The sequence below is a fragment of the Sorex fumeus genome, unplaced genomic scaffold, assembly GCF_029834395.1.
Source record: "Sorex fumeus unplaced genomic scaffold, SorFum_2.1 ptg000061l, whole genome shotgun sequence".
Classification (NCBI taxonomy): Eukaryota; Metazoa; Chordata; class Mammalia; order Eulipotyphla; family Soricidae; genus Sorex; species Sorex fumeus.
Genome location: NW_026606118.1, coordinates 17,826,806 through 17,850,208, shown reverse-complemented (window position 1 = coordinate 17,850,208; position 23,403 = coordinate 17,826,806). Strand labels below are relative to the sequence as shown.

At 37.9% G+C, this 23,403-nt stretch overlaps 1 protein-coding gene across 1 annotated transcript in view; it reads left to right on the top strand.

The window, feature by feature from the left end:
- The window catches only part of ADGB (androglobin), a 224,289-nt gene extending 202,170 nt beyond the window's left edge, over positions 1–22,119 (top strand). The window contains exons 31-35 of the mRNA XM_056126354.1: positions 2,146–2,322; positions 3,628–3,724; positions 16,263–16,350; positions 17,606–17,789; positions 21,849–22,119. Coding sequence (XP_055982329.1) covers positions 2,146–2,322; positions 3,628–3,724; positions 16,263–16,350; positions 17,606–17,789; positions 21,849–22,031 — 729 coding nt within the window. The 3' untranslated portion in view covers positions 22,032–22,119. The remainder of the gene's footprint in view (positions 1–2,145; positions 2,323–3,627; positions 3,725–16,262; positions 16,351–17,605; positions 17,790–21,848) is intronic.
- The last annotated feature ends 1,284 nt before the right edge of the window (positions 22,120–23,403 follow it).

Genomic DNA, 23,403 nt, shown 5'->3' with positions numbered 1-23,403 from the left:
AAGGAAAGAATTATTCCATATTTATTATGGTTGGAACAAATTAAAGGTGCCTCTCTAGACTGTGTAGTTCAATAAATCTGGGATTTAATTGGTTGCATGAATCTAATGAAAGGAAGACAGATTAAAATTCACAAAATGGATTGTGGAAGAGCAAAGGGTATGGTTACTGAGAATATTAACTTTCTATCTCAGAAAACAGTTCATCAACTCTTCAGTGTATTTCTCATCCAAGTACAGGGACCTCACTTAACATAATATAGAAATATGTATGTTGTATCATATAAGATCCTAAGGTAGCTCTCTTAGGTACTATGGTAAAAATATTTTGCTCTTTTATTAACTTTTCAGTAGTATTAGTATGGTAAAATGCCAAAAGTGTTTTCAGAAACTATTAATTTTCCTGGAGTCATCTCTGCCTATTTAGAAAGCAGTATAAGAGACAGGAGGACCTTAGAGTTTCAGCTGATACTCCATGGTACCATATAGAATTGAGGCAGGAAATTAGATGCAAGACCTCTGACTCCTTAGGAGCATGGAAAGGATAAATAGGTCATAAATCACAAAGGAATGACAACAGAACAAGTGAGCAAAACTGATCCAGATCAGATTGCTTGAGCAAGAATAGAACAGTGTCAACAGAAATGATTAGTAAATAAACATATAGAAATTGAAACTAATTGCATTAATCATTGTATTAATACCAACTATGCATACACAATTGCAACCATATGTATCTTAGATGAAAAATGTGTCTCTAGAAATGAGGTCACCTGCATCTAGTCTATTGAAGCTCCTTGAGAACTGCTTTTTAAGCTTGATGCATTTCAGCAATAACCAGGTTGAGTCCACACACATAATTAATACTGATTCCCTCTCTAATCTCTCAAGCATTTGCACTTATTTCTTGGTCAGATTTCTGTAACATTGTGTTCATGTGGGAAATATCTTCAACTAGATCACAATTTGGGGCTGAAGTGATAGCACAGTGGGTAGGACATTTGCCTTGCACATGGCTGACCCAGGTTAGATTCCCAGCATCCTATATGGTTCCCTGAGCACTGCCAGGAGTATTTCCTGATTGCATGAGCCAGCAGTAACCACAGTGCATCGCAGGGTGTGACCAAAAAGCAAAAATAAAAATACAAATTGCTTCCAAATCAACCTTTGGCTAGATTTCCTACTAAGGTTCATAGAAACTCTGGAAACAGGATATTAGGACAAAGAGGTGAGAAGCACTAATTAACACAGGCTTGAAAATTGTCATATGTTATCTACAGTGCTCCATGTATAGAAGTTCATATCATATAAGATAATCTATTGTCTCTTGGTGCCTATGTTTTACTCAATACTATGTCATAGCTCTCCAAGGAGGTCAAAATCAGATACAATTCAGGTGGGAGAGTTAAGCTACATTAAAAGGATGGAAAACTTACAAAAACATTCATGAGTATCTTCAAGTTATACTTAATCCCAAAATCTTTATTAATTTGAATAATCTTTGGAGTGAACTTTAATTTTTGGCAATATATGGGAAAATCATTACAATTTTATAAAGAATGAAAAGAATGATATTTTGAATAGAAAGGTCATCAAGAGTTCCACTTTTTAGCTTTATCCATTCACATATTTTATTAATTTATTTTTTCTTAAAGTTTTTGCAATTTTTCCATTCTTTTAATGTACTTAACTCTTCCACCTTAATTTTATCTGATGTTTCATTTTGACCTCCAGGGAGAGCTATGACATACTATTGAAAATTTACATAGCATGAAAAGTATTCTGTTTTATTTATATATATATACACACACACATATAGATGCATATTTATGTTATATTCTTTTGTGTGCAACTGATTTATCTTAGAATAATGTACTTTGTAATACACCAACAGTTTATTACATGTTAATAGTTGGGTAAAAATTATATGATATATAACAATATATTTATTCATCAAGTTGTTAGATACTTTATCTCTTGCCTTTTATGGATAATTTTGTGATGAATATTTTATCCAAATATTTTTGTGAATATACGATTTCATTTTACTTGGAAAATACTTAATAATGAAGTTATGAATCAGCGTGTAAAATCCAGCCCCATTTGAATGGTGGAAACTATTTAACTCGATGGTTTTTACTTTAGCAGTTGCCGCCAGCTCATTCCCAACAAGAACACCCAGATAAGCCACACTGGGTTTTGAAATTTGTCACTGAGCACAGTGATGGAGAATTCTTAGAGGTGAAAAAGGATACAGAACGTGCTGATGAGATCCGAGCCATGAAACAAGCCTGGGAGATGACTGAGCCTGGAAGAGCAATCAAGGTCACTATAGTTTGAAAAGTGGTTCTTTAACCTTTCATCTTTAAGCATGATCTGAAATAAGAACCAGGCGGTAAAACTGCTTGATCTTTCCTCTAGGACTGTTCTCTGAAATTTTGTCAAACATTCAGTAACTAAAGTAAAGACCACATTTGGACTCACATTGAAATGTTTCTGCCCTGATACCCAGATAATTTGTACAAAGCAAAACACATCATGTTAAAACTTCTAGACCCAAACTGTGTCAAGACCCATCCTTGCACATAGTCTGGATTCATTTCCACATCTCTCTTTGCATTCCCAAGTGAGAAAAATTAAGAATTTAATATATACTTTTATGTGTTTTGTGTAGCCACAGATAGATTTGAAAAATTGTGCTGCCTCTTGTGAAATATACAGAACTCACCCCCATCTCCTTTCAATGTTAAACATAATAGTAATTGTTATCTCCAAGGAAGGGGTGCATATCTCTATCTTAGAAATTTGTCAGTATCTCAGCTTGAAATATAGACTTCCCTTATCCCCTGGTTCTTCTCTTATGGTTTTCTAGTAAAACTATTTTACCTTATCAAAAAAGAGAAGAAACTTTATCATCATGAATTAGAACCATTTCTATCTGATTCATTTCCTAAAGGGGACAATTCATAAGCAGCTTCAGGATTGCTTCTTCATTGGTCCTCAAAAATAATGATCAAAATCATAGATAGTTTTCCAAGAAAGTTAGTCTGGTCAAAAATGCCCATTTGAGGCTGAGATTAGTACCAGAATTTTGCTCCATGACTTGGAGGCCAGCCACACGTGCTAGGGGAAAAGGAAGCTCAGATAGAGAAGAGAGCACCAAATAAAGGGTGTTGTGAGGAACCTCCCAGGGTGGGAGAAGCATGCTGAAAGTAGTCTATAGACCAAACATGATTGCCACTCAATGCCTCTCTTGCAAAACACAGTACCCAAAAGAAGAGAGAGAGAACAAGGAGGAATGCCCTGCCACAGAGGCAGGGTGGGACAGGGGCAGATGGGAGGTGGGAGGGATGCTAGGACCCGTGGTGGTGGAGGATGGGCACTGGTGGAGGGATGGGTACTTGATCATTGTATAACTGAAACTCAAGCACAAGAATTTATAAGTCTATAACTGTACCTCATGGTGTTTCCCTAATAAAAAAAAAGAAAATACACAAAAAAAAGAGTAGATGCTCTAAAAAAAATGCCCATTTGACAGTCTAGTCAAAATCTCTGTTCATTCACATGTTCACTGCTTTGTTTTGAGTAATATGAATATGCTCTTTCCTGTTGATAATGTTTGTATTTTAGGCAAGTCAGGCTCGTCTGCGTTATCTGAACCAGTTAATTAGGAAAGTGCCTGATTATGACACTTCAGCTGAAAAACAAAAAAAATCATTGGATGAAGGTCAGTCAACCCTTCCAGTTGCCTCAGAATACAGGGTTGTTATTTGCATCTCTTAAGAGTTAGTCTATGTCCTTTGTTTGGTGCTCCCTTCTCTATCTGATCTCCATTTTCCCCTAGCATGTGTGGCTGGCCTCCAAGCCATGGAGCAAAATTCCTGGTACTAATCTCAGCCACTCTTTGGTGTTAGTCTCCTATTTTGTTACTTTATGTTCCCTCTCTTTCTGACTCATTTCACTTAACATGATACTTTCCATGTAGTACCACTTGTATGTAAATTTCATGACTTCATCTTTTCTGGGCTGGAGCGACAGCACAGCGGTAGGGCGTTTGCCTTGCATGCAGCCAACATGGCCGCCCCGAGTTCGATTCCTCCGCCCCTCTCGGAGAGCCCGGCAAGCTACCGAGAGTATCTCGCCCACACGGCAGAGCCTGGCAAGCTACCCATGATGTATTCGATATGCCAAACACAGCAACAACAAAGTCTCCAATGGATACGTTACTGGGCCCGCTCCAGCAAATCGATGAACAACGGAGGACAGTGATCACAGTGATCACATCTTTTCTAACAGCTACATAGTACTCCATTGTGTAAATGTACCAAAGTTCCTTTAACCAGTCAAATGTTCTCGGGTACTCAGGTTTTTTCCAGATTCTGGCTATTGTAAAGCCACAAAACCCAAAAGGAGAGAAAGAACAGAGGGGAATGCCTTGCCAAAGAGGCAGGGTGAGATAAGGGGGAGGGTTACTGGGATCCATGGTGGTGGGAAATGGGCACTGGTGGAGGGATGGATATTTGATCATTGCATAATTGAAACCCAAGCACAAAATTTGTAAGTCTACAACTGTACCTCATGGTGTCTCACTAATAAAAAAAAGTTAGTTTATGAATAAGCTTGGTAAAAAGAAAATCTTTCCAAGCCTGTTTTCTATTGGATTGTAAAAAGTCAATGTACAGTCCTTTAAGAAAACTGATTATGATATTCTTTCCTTTACGTGAACAAGTTTTCTTTATTTTTCCTCAAGTAGATGCCATTTCCTTATTTAAAAAAATGATGAACAGGGGCTGAAGCAATAGGACAGCAGGTAGGGTGCTTGCTTTGCACACGACTGAACAGGATACTCAGCACCACAGATGATCCCCTGAGCACTCCCAAAAGCACTTATTGATCCCTGAGCACAGATCCAGGAGTAAGCAATACCTGAGCACTACTAGATGTGCCCCCCAAAATAAAATAGAGATAGATAGATAGAGAGAGAGAGAGAATAAAAGAAAAGATGAGCCAGATATTATATCAGGAGCTATCTAATTAAAAGGCAATCGTGTGCAAACTTGACATCACTTTTTAATAACAATAATAGTACTATACATTTGGCATTGTTATAATATTAATAAATAGTACAAATAAGAATCATAGTAATAAAATGAACTACTGCTATAAAGTTATTATCTAGACCTGTAATTGTGTAGTAGAAGCTCTAACTTCACATAATACACACATCAACCCACTAGCACATAATAATATTTCCAATTTACCAATAAAGACACTGGCCCAGAATAATTTGTTCTGTAATTTGCTAAGCTTACAAACTAACCAAAGACAATTTTCAGACAGCTCTCCAGAGGACTAGTTAATGACTTCTCATCATCAGTTGACTTTATGTGCTGATTACTGGACTTTAATCCTTTATGAAGGATAGAGACAGTCACATCTTAAAACTCATCTTTCCACTTTTACATCAAGAGTTTAATTCACTAAGAATTTTAGAAACAATATCCCTTAACTTTTCCTATGAAGAATATATGTAACAAATACTCCTGTAATATGGTTATCCTCAAATGGCACTCTTATTTTTTTATTAGTGAAACACCATTAGGTACAGTTTTAGACTTATAAACTTTTATGCTTGGATTTCAATGATCGAGTACCCATCCCTCCACTAGTGCCCATTCTCTACCACCAGTGATTCCGGTAGCCCTCCCACCCCCCAACCAATTCCCCCATTCCACCCTGCCTCTGTGGCAGGGCATTCCATTTTGCTCACTCCTTCCTTTAGGGTGTTGTAGTTTGCAATAGAGGTACTGAGTGGCCATAACATTCGGTTTGTTGTCTAGTTTGAACACGCATCTCACATCCCGAGCGAGTCCTCCAAACATGCTTTACTTGGTATTCCCTTCTCTATCTGAGCTGCCTTTTCCCCCAGCTTGTGATGCCAGCTTCCAAGTCCTGTAGCAGACCTCTTGGTACTTATCTCAACTATTCTTGGGTGTTTGACTCCCATTCTGTTACTTTATATTCCCCAGATGAGTGCAGTCTTTGTTGTCTGTACCTCATTTCACTTAGCATGATATTTTCTGTGTAGAACCACTTGTGTATAAATTTCATAACTTCATCTTTTCTAACAGCTGCATAGTATTCCATTGTGTAGATGTACCAAAGTTTCTTTAACTTGTCATCTGTTCTCGGGCATTCGGGTTTTTTCCCAAATTCCTACTATTGTGAACAAAGTTGGCAAAACCCTCCACGACATTGAAGCTAACAGTATCTTCAAAGAATGACATACCACTGAGAAAGCAAGAGAAAACAGAGATAGACAAATGCGACTATCTTAAACTAATAAGCTTCTGCACTTCAAAAGAAACAGTGACCAAAATACAAAGACAGTATACAGAATGGGAAAGTATATTCTCCCAATACCCATCTGACAAGGAATTGATATCAAGGATATGCAAAGCACTGGTTGAACTCCACAAGAAGAAAACATCCAACTCCATCAAAAAATGGAGTGATTAAATGAACAGAAGCTTTCTCAAAGAAGATATCCAAATGTAAAAAAGGCACATGAGAAAATGCTCTACATCACTAATCATCAGGGAGACGCAGATCAAAACAACAATGAGTTATCATCATCACCACAGAGACTGGCCCACATACAAAAGAATAAAAGCAACCGGTGTTAGCATGGAGGTGGTGAAAAAGGGACTCTCCTTCACTGCTGGTGGGAATGCCGACTGGTTCAGCCCTCTTGGAAAACAGTATAGACGATTCTCAAAAAATTAGAAATTGATCTCCCATTTGACCCAGCAATACTACTCCTGGGAATATATCCCAGAGAGGCAAAAAGAAAAAAAACAGTCAAAATAACATCTGCACTTCAATGTTCATTGCTGCACGGTTCATAATAGTCTAAATTTCGAAAAAAACAAAAAACCGAGTGCCCAAGAACAGGTAACTGGTTAAAGAAACTTTGGTACATAAACACAATGGAGTACTATGTAGCTGTTAGAAAAGCTGAAGTCATGAAATTTACATGTAAGTGGTTCTACATGGAAAATATCATGCTAAGTGAAATGAGCCAGAAAGAGAGGGACAGATATAGAAAGATTGCACTCATATGGGGAATATAAAGTAACAGTGGAATTCGAACACCCAAGAATAGTTGAGATAAGTACCAGGAGGTCTTCACATGGTGGGGTAAAAGGCAAATGGCACTCTTTTAAAGTGCCCGAAGTTGATTATCTTACTTTAACCTATGCAACTATGAGACACACATTGCCCTTTCTAATAAATTTATAAAGTGACCAAATCTCGAAGATACACTTTGTTTTTCCTAAGTCATGTATCTATAGAGCAATTAAGTGGGAATATGAGTGATTTCTAGCCACTAACATACTTAGATAGTGACAGTCTAATATAACATTGAAAACTCAGTTTTGTCAAAACATAGACTAGCTTTTATTGTAATGTTTTTAGTGTTGTATGAAGTAATAGGCAAGAAAGTGAATTATTTCATTTGACAGTTGCTAAAAGTGGCAAGGAAGTTTTATTCAAAACTTGAAGCAGGCGAGGATGGACTTAATTCAGTACAGCAGGGGCAGATTGGGGCGTTTTTGGCCAGTAGAAAGGGAGAAGTAGTTGGATAATTACTTAAAAGAACTCTATTAGCTATCAGAGGTCATGGCAGAGAAGTTTGATTGCATATCAAGGAGTGGAATGAGGAATAGAAGCATAATTGGATATCAAAGATAGCAACTAAGAAGCAGGAGGCTTTTTAATAAGGTAGTTCAGCAGGATTCTTTGAAAATACTGCTAATATATTTCCAGGCCATGGAGAACAGCTAGTGGAGAACAGGGATTTAAAGGACCAAGACTATTTCCTATTTGTGCAATGAAGGCACAAATCTTAATTGTAGCATTTAGTCAATCCCCACATATATAATAGTCACATAATAATCACCATCAGAAAAAGTTATCAATGACTAATTCTAAAACTTCATTTCCCTTCCCGGTCATTTCTTCTCCTGAGGTAACTACTAGTCTGGCTTCTGATCCTTCATTAATTTTGACTTTTATTGAACTCTATAAATTTTAACTAAAAACATTTGCTTTACATACTTTTCTATTTCTTTTTCTATCAGAATTAGCATGTGTTGCTAGCAAGAATTCATCTCGTTTATCTAAAATAAAGTTTCCTGGAAGATATTTCCCCTTAACTATCTTTATGTCTTCTACCGATCTTTCTCCAAGAGTGAACCAGTTTTACTCTTTGAAAAACACATCTTTGACCACTGAATGACTGCCCTTTTATTTTGATACTCTCCAGTTCTTTTTAAGAACTAATCTATTGCCACCTTTTTTTCACAGCTGTCAATCATAGGCGATTGATAAGTAAGATGGGGAAAGTCTGCATGACATGCATATTGTAGTTGATGTAGCAGTTTTCACAGGCATTTGGATCTGAAGAGAGGGGGTAGAATTAACAGCAAAGGGAAAGGAACACCGTCTGGGGTGGAAATTCATGAGCAAGAGCCCTTTTCAAATTTATTTTAAGGAGAGTTTAGATATGCTTCCACCCACAGGACTTTCTCCAAAGAATTCCATCCAAGTCCTCACAAAGGACAAGTAAGTGCATTTTCTGCCTTCTCCCGAATCCATCCTAACAGCACTCCCAAAGGTTCTGAGATCCCATTACTCAGAACCCTTGAGTAATTCTTAGTCCCTAAAATTCTCTATCTTCATATCTTGTGGCAGCTTTGGATACTTTGACTCACCTTAGTATCTTCTGATATCCCAGTAACTGTGTTCTAAAACATCCCTATTTACAAAATGCTACACAACACATTTTCCTATTTACCTTTTATAGCAAATTAAATTTTTAGCTTCTAAAATGTTGGAAGAGAAAAGTTTTCTTCTTTTTAAAAAATTATAGTTAAAGAAAACTGGATTACAATATTATTCATATTTATCTTTTGTTCAACAATTTACTGCACCATTATGATTAGAAAAGTGCCTAAACCTTCCACTTACTTTCCTTTTGTTACTTCTGGTACCCCCAAACTTGCACTCCCCCCAAGTTGGTAATTCCAGTTCTGTATTCAAAAGCTAAGTTTATCATTATTAAATAATATTATAATGACATGCTCTCTATTCCTTTGCTTTGCTTCCATTTATGCCACATGTGAGTGAGATCATCTGGTATTTGTTGCATTGTGACTTATTTCACTTGACAAAGAACTCTCTAACTCCATCCACATTGCTGTCAAAGTTCACATTTTATCTTTTCTTATAGCTCTGCAGTATTTTATTGTGTGTGTATATCTACTTCAGCTTCTTTATACATTATACTGCCATTGTACATTTATTTTTATGATATGGGCCCATATACTTGTTACTAACAAAGAACATCATTACACATATTCTTTCAAATGGATTGTTTTGTGTAGAATTAGGACAAGGAGTGGCATCACTAGATCCCATGATAGTTCTACTTTTAACCTTTTGAGTCATGGCCATAGAAGTTGAAGCAAACCACACAATCCTACTGATAGTGACCAAGCCATTGCTGGTTCTTCAGGTCTTTTTGATATATGCCATTCTCATAGTATGAAGAAAGAGCTCACTGTCATTTTGATTTCCATTTCCATGATAGTAAATGATGTTGGAAGCTTTTTCATATGACTATTGGCTATCCTAGTGTTGGAAGAGAGCATTTATCAATGCACATAAGCCATACTGACCTGATTTTTTGTGTACAATATGGTTTTATTTTTATTAGTTAAAACTGTTATTGAAAAATGTCTTTACACATTCATTTTCACCTCAAGGAGAGAATCTTTCTAAATGACTCTTGGTATTTATGTCTCTAGGGAGGTTTGATATCCCATTTAATTGATTCCTTTGCAAAGAACAAATTGGGTTGCCCATGGTAAGCCTGATTCAACTACTCACCCCTGAGTTGCAAACCCTACTTATTATGAGTGAAGTGTGTGTTCAAATGGATTTACCAGTCCTTGAATTCGCTGCTTATGGCATCCTTAACTCTCACAGATTTGCATTTTCTAATTATGCCAGTATCGGGATTAGGATTGCTGCTAACCTGTGAAGTTTCTATTTCCAAAAATCACTGCTTAACGTAAGTTTCTGCTTTGTGCTTCAGCATTATCTGGGTGTTACTATGACTTTACACCAGATAATTTTCAGAAAATTAGAACACAACACAATTATTTAACACCTGTAACTCAAGAGAACAGAACAACCAGAAATAAGATAAAATGCTGACATGTAGCAACAGCTAAAGAGAAAGATCAATCTGAGCCACATGAGTAATAGAAGAATTCAAGGATGAGGTGTGACTAGTGTCTAGTGTCTAGAAAGTAGGCATAAACATGTAGAATGATTCACAAACCTTTGCAGACAGGACAATCAGAAGTTACGCATGTGTATTGTGTGTTTGAAGGTTCTGGGATAAGAAAGCATGAAATAAATGTGAAGAGTCCAAATTTCAGTGCCTACTTAGAAAGCAGGGATTACTAGTTGAAGTGTAAATATTTCTAGTAGGGAGAAGGAAGCTGAGAGAGCGAGTTTTGCCATCTTGATTAAGGAAAAATTATTTCTGGTGAAGTATCTATCAGGTAACTGAAGGTAAGAGAAAAGATAAGAACAGAGAATCAGAGTTGATTACTACTAGTATGAAAATAATGGAAGCTTCATTGAAGTGATAAAAATGAAGAAATATAAGATCAAAGTCTGGGGATGTAGCACATATCTCAAACATGTGGTACTTTGGATTGGATCCTGACCAAAAAAAGGGGGGGAGGGCGGAAGGAGGAGTTAGAAAAAGTTTCTTAGTTAAAAGGGATATGAAACTGAGACAAAGAAAAACAAAGAAATCTAATAGACATTCCACCACCGCTGCCATTTAACATTTAAGTTAATCTGTCAGCCCTGCCTCAGAGACTCATGATTAACTCTCAAATGAGATCAACTAGCCACAAAAAATTCTTGTATACAATTTCTCAGAAGTCCCAGCTGAGACCTCCAGGGTGATCTCGGGCTGGGGGCCAGGGGGTGACTTGCGCCTTGCTGAAGCCTGGCAGCCACACTCACACCCAATAACTGCCACCATGCCTACAGCCAGACCACTGCCTCAAGACTGAGATCTACAGAGATGCCAGATTGCTGGAAATTCCAAATACACTAGAGGTTTTTTTGTTTTTTTCTTTTTAATTTTTATTAGTGAGACACCATGAGGTACAGTTGTAGACTTACAAACACTAGATTTTTTTGGCTGAAAACTCCAGAACCTTTCAGACTAATGGTGGGAAACTTCCCCCCATTCCCATATCTGGAATCCCTGGCAACCACACCCACATGCACCACTGCCCCAATAAATATTCTAGATTTTCTGGTAGCACAGGCCCTGCCGAGTCAGGTTCGATTCCTCCACCCCTCTCTGAAAGCCCGGCAAGTTACCGAGAGTATCTCCCCCGCACGGCAAAGCCTGGCAAGCTACCCGTGATGTATTCGATATGCCAAACACATTAACAACAAGTCTCACAATGGAGACATTACTGGGCCCGCTCGAGCAATTCGTTGAACAACAGGAGGACAATGCTACAGTGAGTGCTACAATGCTACCAGTATCAGTAATACAATCTTTCTCTTTATTTCTTTACTTCTTGGCTTGTTCAGAGCCCAGATAGGAAGAAAGGGAATTTATTTTGGAAGATAGTATCCTCAGACACAATGTTCCTCAACAATGCTCCTCAAAATTAATCAGTTTGGGAATTATGAAAAGTATTCTTTTACTAGAATAATAGTAAATTCTGATATTTTTGAACCAATTCTAAAAGTTGAAAGTCAGCCCTCATTAGAGTCGCAGTAAAACTTATTAGAGCCATACCCTATACAGACAGGGTGGTTTGGGATATATTATCCCACTTGAGTATCTTTGAACTAGAAGAGCATATACTGATTTTTCTGCCTCAAAAAAATGGTGAAATTGAGAAATGACTCACTAAGGACAGGAAGCCAAACATGATTCAGACCCTAATATTATTGATTCCACCCATTCTGAAACCTAATACGTCACTAACTTTTCCCCACCCTTAGTTGAAGATCTGAAAGATGAAATTACAATCAACATGAATTCTTATGCATGTTTATAAATCAACAAGGGATCCGTTGAGTAGAAAAAAATAGAATGTAGCCATTATTCTTCATACTGGGGTAGTGTGACACTTTGGTCATGGCATATTCTCCAGTCCCCTGCCTGGAGTCTAAGCAGGGGTGAGGGACTCACACTGCATTGCACTGCCCTCTCTCCTGCATTCTATTTCTTCGCAGTTTTAACGATCACAATCCTCAGACATTTGCATCAAAGTTCATGTAGCTATAAAAGAGTGTGCTCTGGGGGTAGTGTGAACTGGGTAGGAAGTATGGAGGAAGAACAAGAGTGAGCAGGAATGGAGCACCTCAGTAAAAAAAATCCTGTTCTCAAAAGAAGGAAAATAAACGGTCATGGTCACAGTTCCTCCCATTATTCATCTATTTGTTCGAACGGGCCCAGTAACGTCTCCATCATGAGACTTGTTGTTACTGTGTGTGGCATATTAAATACATCATGGGTAGCTTGCCAGGCTTTGCCATGCGGACAAGATACACTCGGTAGCTTGCTGGGCTCTCTGAGAGAGGCAGAGGAATCGAATCCAGCTCAGCTGGGCTGGCTGCGTGCAAGGCAAATGCCCTACCGCTGTGCTATCGTTCCAGGAAAAGAAAATTCTTTAAAAATGTTAAAGAAGTTTTTGACATTTCTTAAGCATGATAAAGTGAATTCTACACAGATATCAAGTACAGCTTATCTCCAAGAACAGGTCCATCATTCCGTAGTTCTAGACCATCAGGTAGCACTCAATATCATATGTACCCCTAGGTATTGTGGTTGTAGAATCTTGCATGAGGATCAATGGCCTGAGTGTCATTGCTTTCTGGAACCCTGTCTTTTGCTTCCTCTCCAGCTGTGAGTGCATCACAATTGTCCTCTCTCCTAGAGAAGCATGCCCCTGAGAGATTAAAAATGCTTTCAGAGGAGCTGGAACAATAGCACAGCAGGTAGGGCGTTTGCCTTGCATGTGGCCTACGTGGGTTCGATTTCCAGCATCCCATATGGTCCCCCGAGCACCACTAGGAGTAATTCCTGAGTCCATGAGCCAGAAGTAACCCCTGTAGATCGCTGGGTGTGACCCAAAAAGCAAAAAATAAATAAATAAAATAAATTTCCTTATAAAAATATTAAAAATACTTTCAGAGCTTTATATGCTCTAAACCCTGCATTGTCCTAATTATTTGTGACTCCCTCTCTTTCCTCAAATTACTTCTTACTACATCCTGCTTTCATATAATAAGGAACTAAGAACACCTTTCTTCATGATGTCAGAAAAGAAGCTGATCATTTCATTACAGATTTCATCCCTAAACCAAGTCATCAACAAAAAACAAAGAATTAACATACTGCTTTCAACTTCCTTTTGACAGCTGAGGAAAATCTGGAAAATGCATCTTCTAAGGGGGGGGAGGTTTTGTCTCCATTTTCAACCTTCCTTTGCCAGGTTTCATAGCTGTCTTATTCCTCACTGTATCTTTGAAACAGTGATTCTCATTCTACCTATGAACAAGGGTTCTACAATTTTCACATCTGTCACAAACTGCAACTTTCATAAAAGCTAATGAAATTATTCTCTAGTGGAAAACTGTTGCAAAATATTTCTAAATTCACACTCTGTTAGAACTAACTCCGTAGAGCAGCATTTTTCAAATAGGGATCATATGACTTCCTGTGGGAGAAGGGGTCCTTAAACTATTCCAAGGGGTCATAGGTGATAGGAGCCATTGCATGGGACTAAAAAGTCAACTAGTGGGACAGGAAGTCACAAAGGAAGGAAAGAAAGGCAGGAAGGGGACACAGTTGGATAATGGTTAAGAAACATTGCTATTGGCCCAGAGAGATGGTGCCGCAGATAAAACACTGGCCTGACATGTTGACCAACCTTGTCTACCTCTAGTATCTCACATAAGCCCCAGAGCACTGCCAGGAGTTATTCCTGAGTGCAGTTCCTAGAGGAACCCCTGAACATTGCTGGGTGTGCTGTCCACCTCCCCACCCCAGAAGAAACACTTCCATAGAACGCCTGCTTACCAACTGAAATGTCCACAGATATTTAGTCCAAGACCATCATATCCCAGTCTGGTTTGTAGTTGAACGTAAATTTTCACCTTCTTTGGACTCTTGTTGGGCCTCTTTATTTAAATACATGATTTTTATTGTACTTAATGCTTAATATGTCATATTCTACTGTAGTTTTTCATGGTATGTAAGAAAGCATAAACATGAATTTACCAGAAATATAATTTTCTACTCAGTCAAGTTGCTGCTTATAAAAATCAATCTGAATGGTGGAATACTGAAAAAATACTTAATAAATAGATTTTTTTATATGAAATGCAAAGCAGCATTACAATTCAATATCTGTCACAAAAAAAACTAATGGAAAGTTTTTACTTTTAACATTTTAGAATTTATTGTTAATATAACAATAAGTGAGATACTATGAGTTGAACGTTTCCCAAAAATTAAGCACAATTTTACTTCATAACTCAGCACAAGTTTACTACATAAACTTATATGAAAAATACAAGTTAGGCAAAATTATAGAGACAAACAAATATTTGCCTACAGCTTGTGGTAGGGGCAGAAAGTAGCTTTAAAGGAACAGAAGATATCTTATTTGGATGATAAAAATGTTTGAAAATGGGATTTTGTGTTGATTTAACAACTATAAATGTGCTTAAACTATGAATTATATTCTCAAAATGGGTAAAGTTTAGGGTATCTACATTATACTTAAGTGGTTTTAAAAGACTTTTAAAAATTATTTTTAATGTAGACAAAGCCACAACTGTTGTATGATTCTAGAATCAAAATTGATTAGAGAACAACGTTTCAATATTAAAATTGAAAGATTAAAAAATCAAGTTTTTAATGTGAAAATTGGTGCTTTGCCAGAAGGTTGTTATGTCTATGTCTAAGGATTTACTACGCTGTTTTATTGCTAGTCGAGACTTCTGATTTTTTTATGTTTTTGTTTGCTGAGTTTAGTGGCTTTTTTTGCTACTTTTTCATCTCATTTGCTGTGTTCCCATTGGAACTTCAGTTTTATGTAATTAGGAGGTGTTCAGAGACTTCAGGATCTATGGTCTGGACCAATGAGTTGACATGGCAGTGGACGTGGGAGGTGGGCGTGGTTGCCATGGTTTCCGAAAGTAGAGTGGGGGGAGGCTGCTGGCCCCAACTCCAAGAAAACCACAGAGTTTTCCACGTAAACCCCAGGGTACCTGAAAATTTTCGCGGTCTCTGGAGAGTATTAGTGACGCTGTAAAACTAAGTGCTTGAGATGGCTGCAGCAGTGGGGTGTGCGTACAGCTGCCGGAACTTTGGCTGGGTGAGTACCTGGCCCACCCCTATCCTATGGTTCACTGCAGAATTTTTACAGAGAGGAGACCAAGTTTTCCCATGAATTTTAGCTGTTTGGCTTGAATCTCCTCAGAGATTTAGTTGTGAGTCAGTAGAGCAGGGCAGGTGAATGAGTCAACATGGAGACTGCTCATAATATTTTTTAAAAGATCTAGAAAAACTGAATGATTACTATATTAGATTCAAAATCATTTACAAAAATCTTACAAAAATCGGATCTTGGGCCCCAGTGATAGTATAGTGCTTGCTTTGCATACAGTGGACGAGATTCCATCTGTACCACTGCATGAGGTTTCCTGAGCCCTGCCAGGTGATCCCTAAGCTCAGAGCCAGGAATTAGCTCTCAGCACCACCTTCCAGGTGTGACACCTCCCCCGCTCCCCCAACAAAGCAAAACAAAACAAAATTCAATTCTTGTTTGGTTCACTATTAGTTTATGGCATAAAAATCTCCATCTATTTTGACTTTTAGTGTTTACATATAAACTTTACTAGACTGAAAATATCTTAAAGTGTGCTGTTATGTCTAATATCATTTTTATTTATTCCATATACATATTTACATTAAAATTGTAGTAAAATTGGAAATCCCATGCAATGTTTTCAAACAGAAAATGGTTTCAATTACAAAAACTATTTTCAAGAACAATGAGATATAAACATAATCATTTGATGTTTTTGTTGATTCCTTTTGAAAGCTTAGAATTGATCTGTTTTCTCTTTGTAAACAGGGCTTCCTGGACGATCCCCAACAATAGAATTTACACCACAGCTTATTCATAAAGAGCTAGAAAAAGTAGACTTAAGTCAGTATGTAAGGTGAGTTTGCCTGGAGCAATAGCACACCGGTAGGGCGTTTGCCTTGCATGCAGCCGACATGGCCGACCCGAGTTCGATTCCTCCACCCCTCTCAGAGAGCCCGGCAAGCTACCCAGAGTATCACGCATGCACGGCAGAGCCTGGCAAGCTCCCCATGATGTATTTGATATGCCAGACACAGTCACAACAAAGTCTCCAATGGAGACGTTACTGGGCCCGCTCGAGCAAATCAATGATCAACGGGAGGGCCTTTACTTTACTTTTTAACTAACATTGATATCGACACTAGAAGAATTTCGGATATAGTACGAATAAGTGGTTGTAAAACCATTGAATACTTAAAATCAAATATTTAGTATACCTCCAAAATATCTAAACTTTTCAAAACATAGTTTTCTATCAAATTTAACAAAAATTTTAAGGCAATATTAAAAAATTTAAATGTTATATAATATGGTATATGGGTCTTGGCCGTTGATGAAATTACATGGCGCCAGGGGCAGTTGGTGGGTGTGATGCCTACCTACTGGAAGATGGCTGAATAGTACTCTATATTCCGTTGTGTATACATCCAACTATCTGCCCCTCTTTCCCTCCCTCCCTCTTTCCTTCCCTCCCTCCCTCTTTCCCTCCCTCCTTCTCTCCCTCTCTCTCTCTTTCTTCTTTCTCTCTTTCTTCTTTCTTTCTTTCTTTCTTTCTTTCTTTCTTTCTTTCTTTCTTTCTTTCTTCATCCTTAGCCTCTTCCTTCTCTCCTCATTCCCTCTTTCTTCCACCCTTGCTCTCTTTCTCATCTCTCTCCCTGTACATTACCCCTTTATTTGTTGTGCCTCTTAGCGGTGCTTTGGGGGTTCAGAGGTCAATCCCAGCAGGTGATTTGCCAACCAGGTCAAATGATTTGATATTAGTGCCTGACAATGCAGTGAAATTGCATTTTTAATATACATTTTTAATATTCTGAGAAATTTTCATACTGATTTCCGTAGAGACAGAAGCAATTTACATTCCCAAAAATAATATATAAGGGCTTCTTTTTTCCCCACTTAAAATTATTCTTAGTATTCCTCATATTTTATTTTATTTAGACTTAAATTTTATTTGGCTTTATTATTTTGATACGATTTTGTTCTTGTTTTCTATTTTATTTGGTTTGTATTTTATGTGACTTAGGAACTGTTAAAATAATTTTAAGTTTGGTTCTAAAATAGAATTTATCCAAGACTTCCTCAAATAATTTATTTCCATGTTTTATACGAAGGAAAACAGATGCTGATTCTATACTGCAAACAGAAGAGCTCAATCAGCAGTATGCAATGGAAAAATCAGAAGAGGTTCACCAGTTCCGACAGTACAGGGACAGAGTAATTAGTGTTCGAGATACTGACCAAGAGCAACGGGGTAGAAAAAACAGTGAAGTCCTGGAGATGTATGTAAGCATGCGGGTGAGTCTAAAAGAAATTAGACTAATCACAGTTGGGAAGTATGTATTATTGAAAGCAAAAATATAGAATCATGTAGTAGATTTATTTCTGGACTCAGGATTTTTATTTTATTGGCTTTATTGTTTTGATTCTGAATTCCTTGATGTTGTTACCACTATTGCTGTACTCTGTAACATAGTTAGAGGTTGATGAGCCATCATGATGTCTCTGTTCCTATTTTTCTCAGGATTACCTTGGATATTTGGAATTTTTTTGTTCTTCCATACAAATTTCTGTAACATTTGTTCTATTTTTTTTTCAATTATTATTATTTTTTTCCCTTTATTTTATTTTATTTTTTTTACAGTTGTAGATTTACAATTTTTTGTGCTTTGGTTTCAATTATACAATGATCAGATACCCATCCCACCACCAGTGCCCATTTTCCACCACCATGGATAAAATCCCTCCCACCCCCATCCCCCCAACCCCCCTGTCTCTGTGGCAGGGCAATCCCCTGTGTTCTCTCTCTCCTTTTGGGTGTTGTGGTCTGCAAAAGAGGCATTGAGTGGCAAACATGTTCAGTACATAGTCTACTTTCGACATGCATCTCCCCTCCTGGGAGGATCCTCCAAACATCCTTTATTTAGTGCTCCCTTCCCTATCTGAACTGCCCTTTCCTCTAGGATACCCGGCTGGCCTCTAAGTTATGGAGTAATCCTCCTGGTGCTGATCTCAGCTATTCTTGGGTATTAATCTCATACTTTGTTACTTTATATCCCCCAGATGAATGCAATCTTTCTATGTCTATCCCTCTCTTTCTGACTCATTTCGCTTAGCATGATACTTTCCATATTGTACCACTTGTATGTAAATTTCATGACTTCATCTTTTCTAACAGCTACATAGTACTCCATTGTGTAGATGTACCAAAGTTTCTTTAACCAGTCATCTGTTCTTGGGCATTCAGGTTTCTTCCAGTTTCTGGCTATTGTAAAGAGTGCTGCAATGAACAAACAAGTGCAGATGTCACTTCGACTATACATTTTTGCCTCTCTGGGATATATTCCCAGGAGTGGTATTGCTGGGTCAAATGGGAGCTCAATTTCTAATTTTTTGAGAATTGTCCATACTGTTTTCCAGAAGGGCTGAACCAGTGGACATTCCCACCAACAGTGAAGGAGTGTCCCTTTCTCGCCACATCCACGCCAGCATCGGTTGCTTTTGTTCTTTTGAATGTGGGCCAGTCTCTGAGGTGTGAGATGGTATCTCATTGTGGTTTTGATCTGCATCTCCCTGATGATTAATGATGTAGAGCATTTTCTCATATGCTTTTTTGCCATTCGGAGCATTTGTTCTATTTTTAATGCCATTAAAATTATTATAGTTCACATTGAATCCAGGCCCCAGGAGCACACTTTTTGTAATTTTTAAAAGTATCCTGGTGCTTTACAAATGAGATTTCTTTTCCTTCTGTTAAAATTCTCAGAATTATTTCCTGAGGCAAGTTTAAAAGTGATTCATTTGGTTATTATTTGTCTGAAAAGCTCTTTTTATTCCTCTTTTAAATATGAGTGATAGCCTAGCTGGGTAAAACATTCTTAATTAGAGGTGTTTTCCATTAATTATTATATAAGGTGCATCAGCATGAAAATTTGAAAATATTTTCACTAGAATCGAAACTATAGATGAACAGAAAATTAATTTTGATTCATAATTAAATCCTGATAATTTTGAAGTGTGTTTGCTTCAAGAATTTTATTTTATATATGAGTTTATGAATTAATAATTAAATGAATTTTAAAATAATACATGTCAAATGTAGTTTCAGTTGTTCTAAAAACTGTGTGTTGAACAGATGAATATATAGAGAGGTACATAAAAAGTATAGATCATGAGCCAGAGCAATAGTAAAGCTGGTAGGGTATTTGCTTTGCTGCAGCTGACCCAGGTTCAAATCCCAGCACTGCAGGCGGTGCCTTGAGCCATGCCACTAGTCACTTCTGAGCACAGAACCAGGAATAAGCCCAGAGCACTACTGGGTGTAACCCCCAAACAACAAAAATAGAAGTCTGTAATGAGACAACAATCAAGTGCCACATAGTGATGTTTTTGGTCAAGGATGGTCCATTTATGCAATAGTGATTCAAAAATTTTTCTTGACTAGTGACATGTAGACAACCCTTTCATGATATCATAGTGCTTTACTCCAGCAGCAGTCTCAAACACCTGGAGTTTATAACTGTTAACCTTCACTTACGCTTGATTTAATCTCAAATTTTGTTTATTAAAGCTTCTAAACTTACAAACTCTACCGCTAATGTTGCCTTCATGCTGCGCTAACTTAGTTAAACTCTCATTCTTTAGAATATGTCTCCATTATTATTTAGTTATTGCTATGTTTGGACCATACTTGACTGTGTTCAGGGATTACTCCTGACTCTGCACTGAGGTATTACACTTGGCAGACTCAGGGGATATCAAGCCCAGGTCACTTGGATAAAAGTCTAATGCCCTACCCACTGTACTATCACTGCAACCCTTATGTCTCCATTATTAAGTAGTGCCTAACTGAATTGCTTTGAGTAAAAGGATGGAATTAAAAGGCATTGTACTAGGTGAAGTGAAGAGAGGATGATGGTTCACACCTAGGTAAGGTGAAGGTGATGAGAAACAACTGAATGGTCTATAGATTTGGAAAGTTTCATCAATTGCATTTCCAGATTATTAGTATAATATGAAAAAAAGGAGTCAAAGAATTTTTACTTGGATACTTTGCACTGTAGCACTGTCCTAGCGTTTTTCATTGATTTGCTCGAGCGGGCACTAGTAACATCTCACAACAAATTTTGAGACTTGTTGTTACTGTTTTTGGCATATTAAATATGTCACAGGGAGCTTGCCAGGCTTTGCTATGCGGGGGAGATACTCTCAGTAGCTTGCTGGGCTCTCTGAGAGGGGCGGAGGAATCAAACCCGGGTTGGCCACGTTGGCCTTGTGCAAGGCAAATGCTTTACCTGCTGTGCTATTTACCCCAAACAATTGAGCTGTTTCAGTTGCTGTTACATTTGAAATATTGAGGAAAGATGAGAATTTCAGTTTTGGACACCCTGATATTTATTTATTAAAATAGACATTTTAATATATCAGTTAGCTAGCCATGTGGAAATGTTGAATAGAAATTAGATGTATAATTCTGTAATTTGGAGGAGACTCTAGCACCTAGCTAGATTTGGAATTAAAAGCCATTGTACTGGGTGAAATCACCAAGGTTGAAGACATTGCCATTTCTATATAAGAAGAAGAAAACAATGAAGCAGTGAAGGGACTGGCAAGAAAAGTTAAATAAGTTATAAGAATGATGTGAATATAACTAGGAATTCAAGTCAGTTAATTCAGGAGGAAAAAATATGATAAAGAAGAGCACCAAAGAATTTTTTTGGAATTAAAATTATTTATTAAGATGTTTAACTACATATTTCAATGTCCTTTATAAATTTGAGGTTGTTTTGGGAAGGGTGGGTTTATAGGTTTTATATTTTGATTTGTTTGTTTTGTTTTGCTCTTTATAAATTTGGGAGTATCTTAGGGAGATGGGTTTGTGGGTTTTGTGTTTAATATTTTTAGAAGGAAGAATAAAGTTCAAATTGACTATAATAAAGATGACAAATTGGTTAAGTGTTATTTGAATATTTTTCAATTTTATTTTAGATATAGTTTGTTAGGGCTCAACTATGTGTAGTGACTTCTATTGATCACAATTAATATTGGGATACATAGGGCTGTGTATCTTTGTAACAAATGTTTAAATGAATTTAAAGCAGATAGTGGCTTTTTCAACATCTCTATTATTTCTTCTTTCTCTTTTTATTCTTCTATTTTCCATTATGTGACAATATTATGTACCCTTTTTGCTTATATCTTATGTGTTGATAAACACACTTGACGAAAACCTGATTTTCATCAGTCCTCAATAATTTTCCCACATGAATCTATTGGCATAAAATTTGCATATTGTATGGCAATAGAAACCTGGATCAGTGGACATGATTACATGTTTGGGTTTTTGCTTTACATTAGGAGGCCTTAGATGATTACCGGCAAAAGGTCTTCAGCATTCGGGAAGAATACCGAAACAAGCTATTGGAAGCTGAGCGCCTAAGGTTGGAAGAATTAGCTGCACAAGAAGCAGCCATGCGGGCAGAGACAGAAAAGAAGCTCCAGTCTGATGCACAGAGGAAAAAGAAAAAACAGAAGAAATAATCAGGAGTGGCCCCATCCGATCTCTTTGAAAGAGAACGTATTTCTTATCCAATTGGTGATAACCTATAACTTTGTCAATAAATGGAACACTAAGCCAATTAAAAAAAGAATGTGCCCTGTCTTAGAAATAGTTTAGGCATGTTCAAGTTAAATTTTTTTTCTTAGAAGCTACATTTTTAAGTCATTAGCAGTTAGCTTGAAAATTTAATTAAATGTTGTCTTACAATATTTAGATTGCAATAAAACTTAAGTTGCTCATCCTGGACCATAACTGTAAGCTTTCTTTGAAACTTAAATCAACAGGGGCCAGAGAGAGAGAGTACCGCAGGTAGGGCTCTTTCCTTGCTCGCATCAGATCCGGTTCCACCCGCCCCCCCCCCCCCCCCAGAACACGATAGAGTTCATAGAGCCTGCCAGAAGTGGTCCTTAATCACAGAACCAGGAGAAAGCCCTGAACACATCTGGGTGTGAGTCCCAAACAAAACGAAACAAAAATCTTAGTCAATGGGGGCTGGAGTTGGTTAAAGGGAAGTGGCAGTTTGCCACTACATAGGATAGATATGAAAAGTGTCATGCTTAGTGTCACACTAAGAGAGACAGGCACACAATGATGTGTCTCACTTATGTATGATATGAAGAAACGATCACGATCACGATCACGACCATCCTGTTATTTGTTGATTGCCTCGAGAAGGCCCCAGTAACGTCTCCTTCATCCTAGCCCTGAGATTTTTAAGAAAGTGTCATATTCCAGGCTCTTTAGGAGAATGAGACCCATCATTGTTGCTGGTATTTGGCATATTGGGTATGCCACGGGGAGTTTGCCAGACTCTGCCGTGTGGGCAGGTTACATTCGGTAGCCTGCCAGTATGTCCAAAGTAGGAATGAGATAATAAGATGTTGCGTGGCCGCATTTGCGGTCGTGTGCTTCCAGGAGCTGGATTTTACAGTCTCTGGGTCTTGGCCATTGATGGGATTACACGGTGCCAGGGGACCAGTTGGTGGGTGTGACCCCCACCTACTGGAATTTGGAGGATCTGGTGGAGGATGCTCAGCCCCGATCCGAGTAGGCTTGGAGATCTCAGGACCCGCGTGCCTTTGTTCCTCTGCTGGTACCTTCATGAAGAAACTTAGACAGAAAATAACAAATGGCCAGGGGCAACAATGTGAAAACAGTTTACAGAGTAAAAGCATACAGTGCTGGGGCCAGGGTGGGAAGAGGGGAAATATTAGTGAAGGGAAACGTTTAGTCAGTGGTAGAGGAAAGCAATACTGATGGAGGGTATGGTTCTGGGAACAGGATATGCAAGAAACCCTATCATTAACTGCACTGTAGCACTGTCCTGCCATTGTTCATCGATTTGCTCAAGCG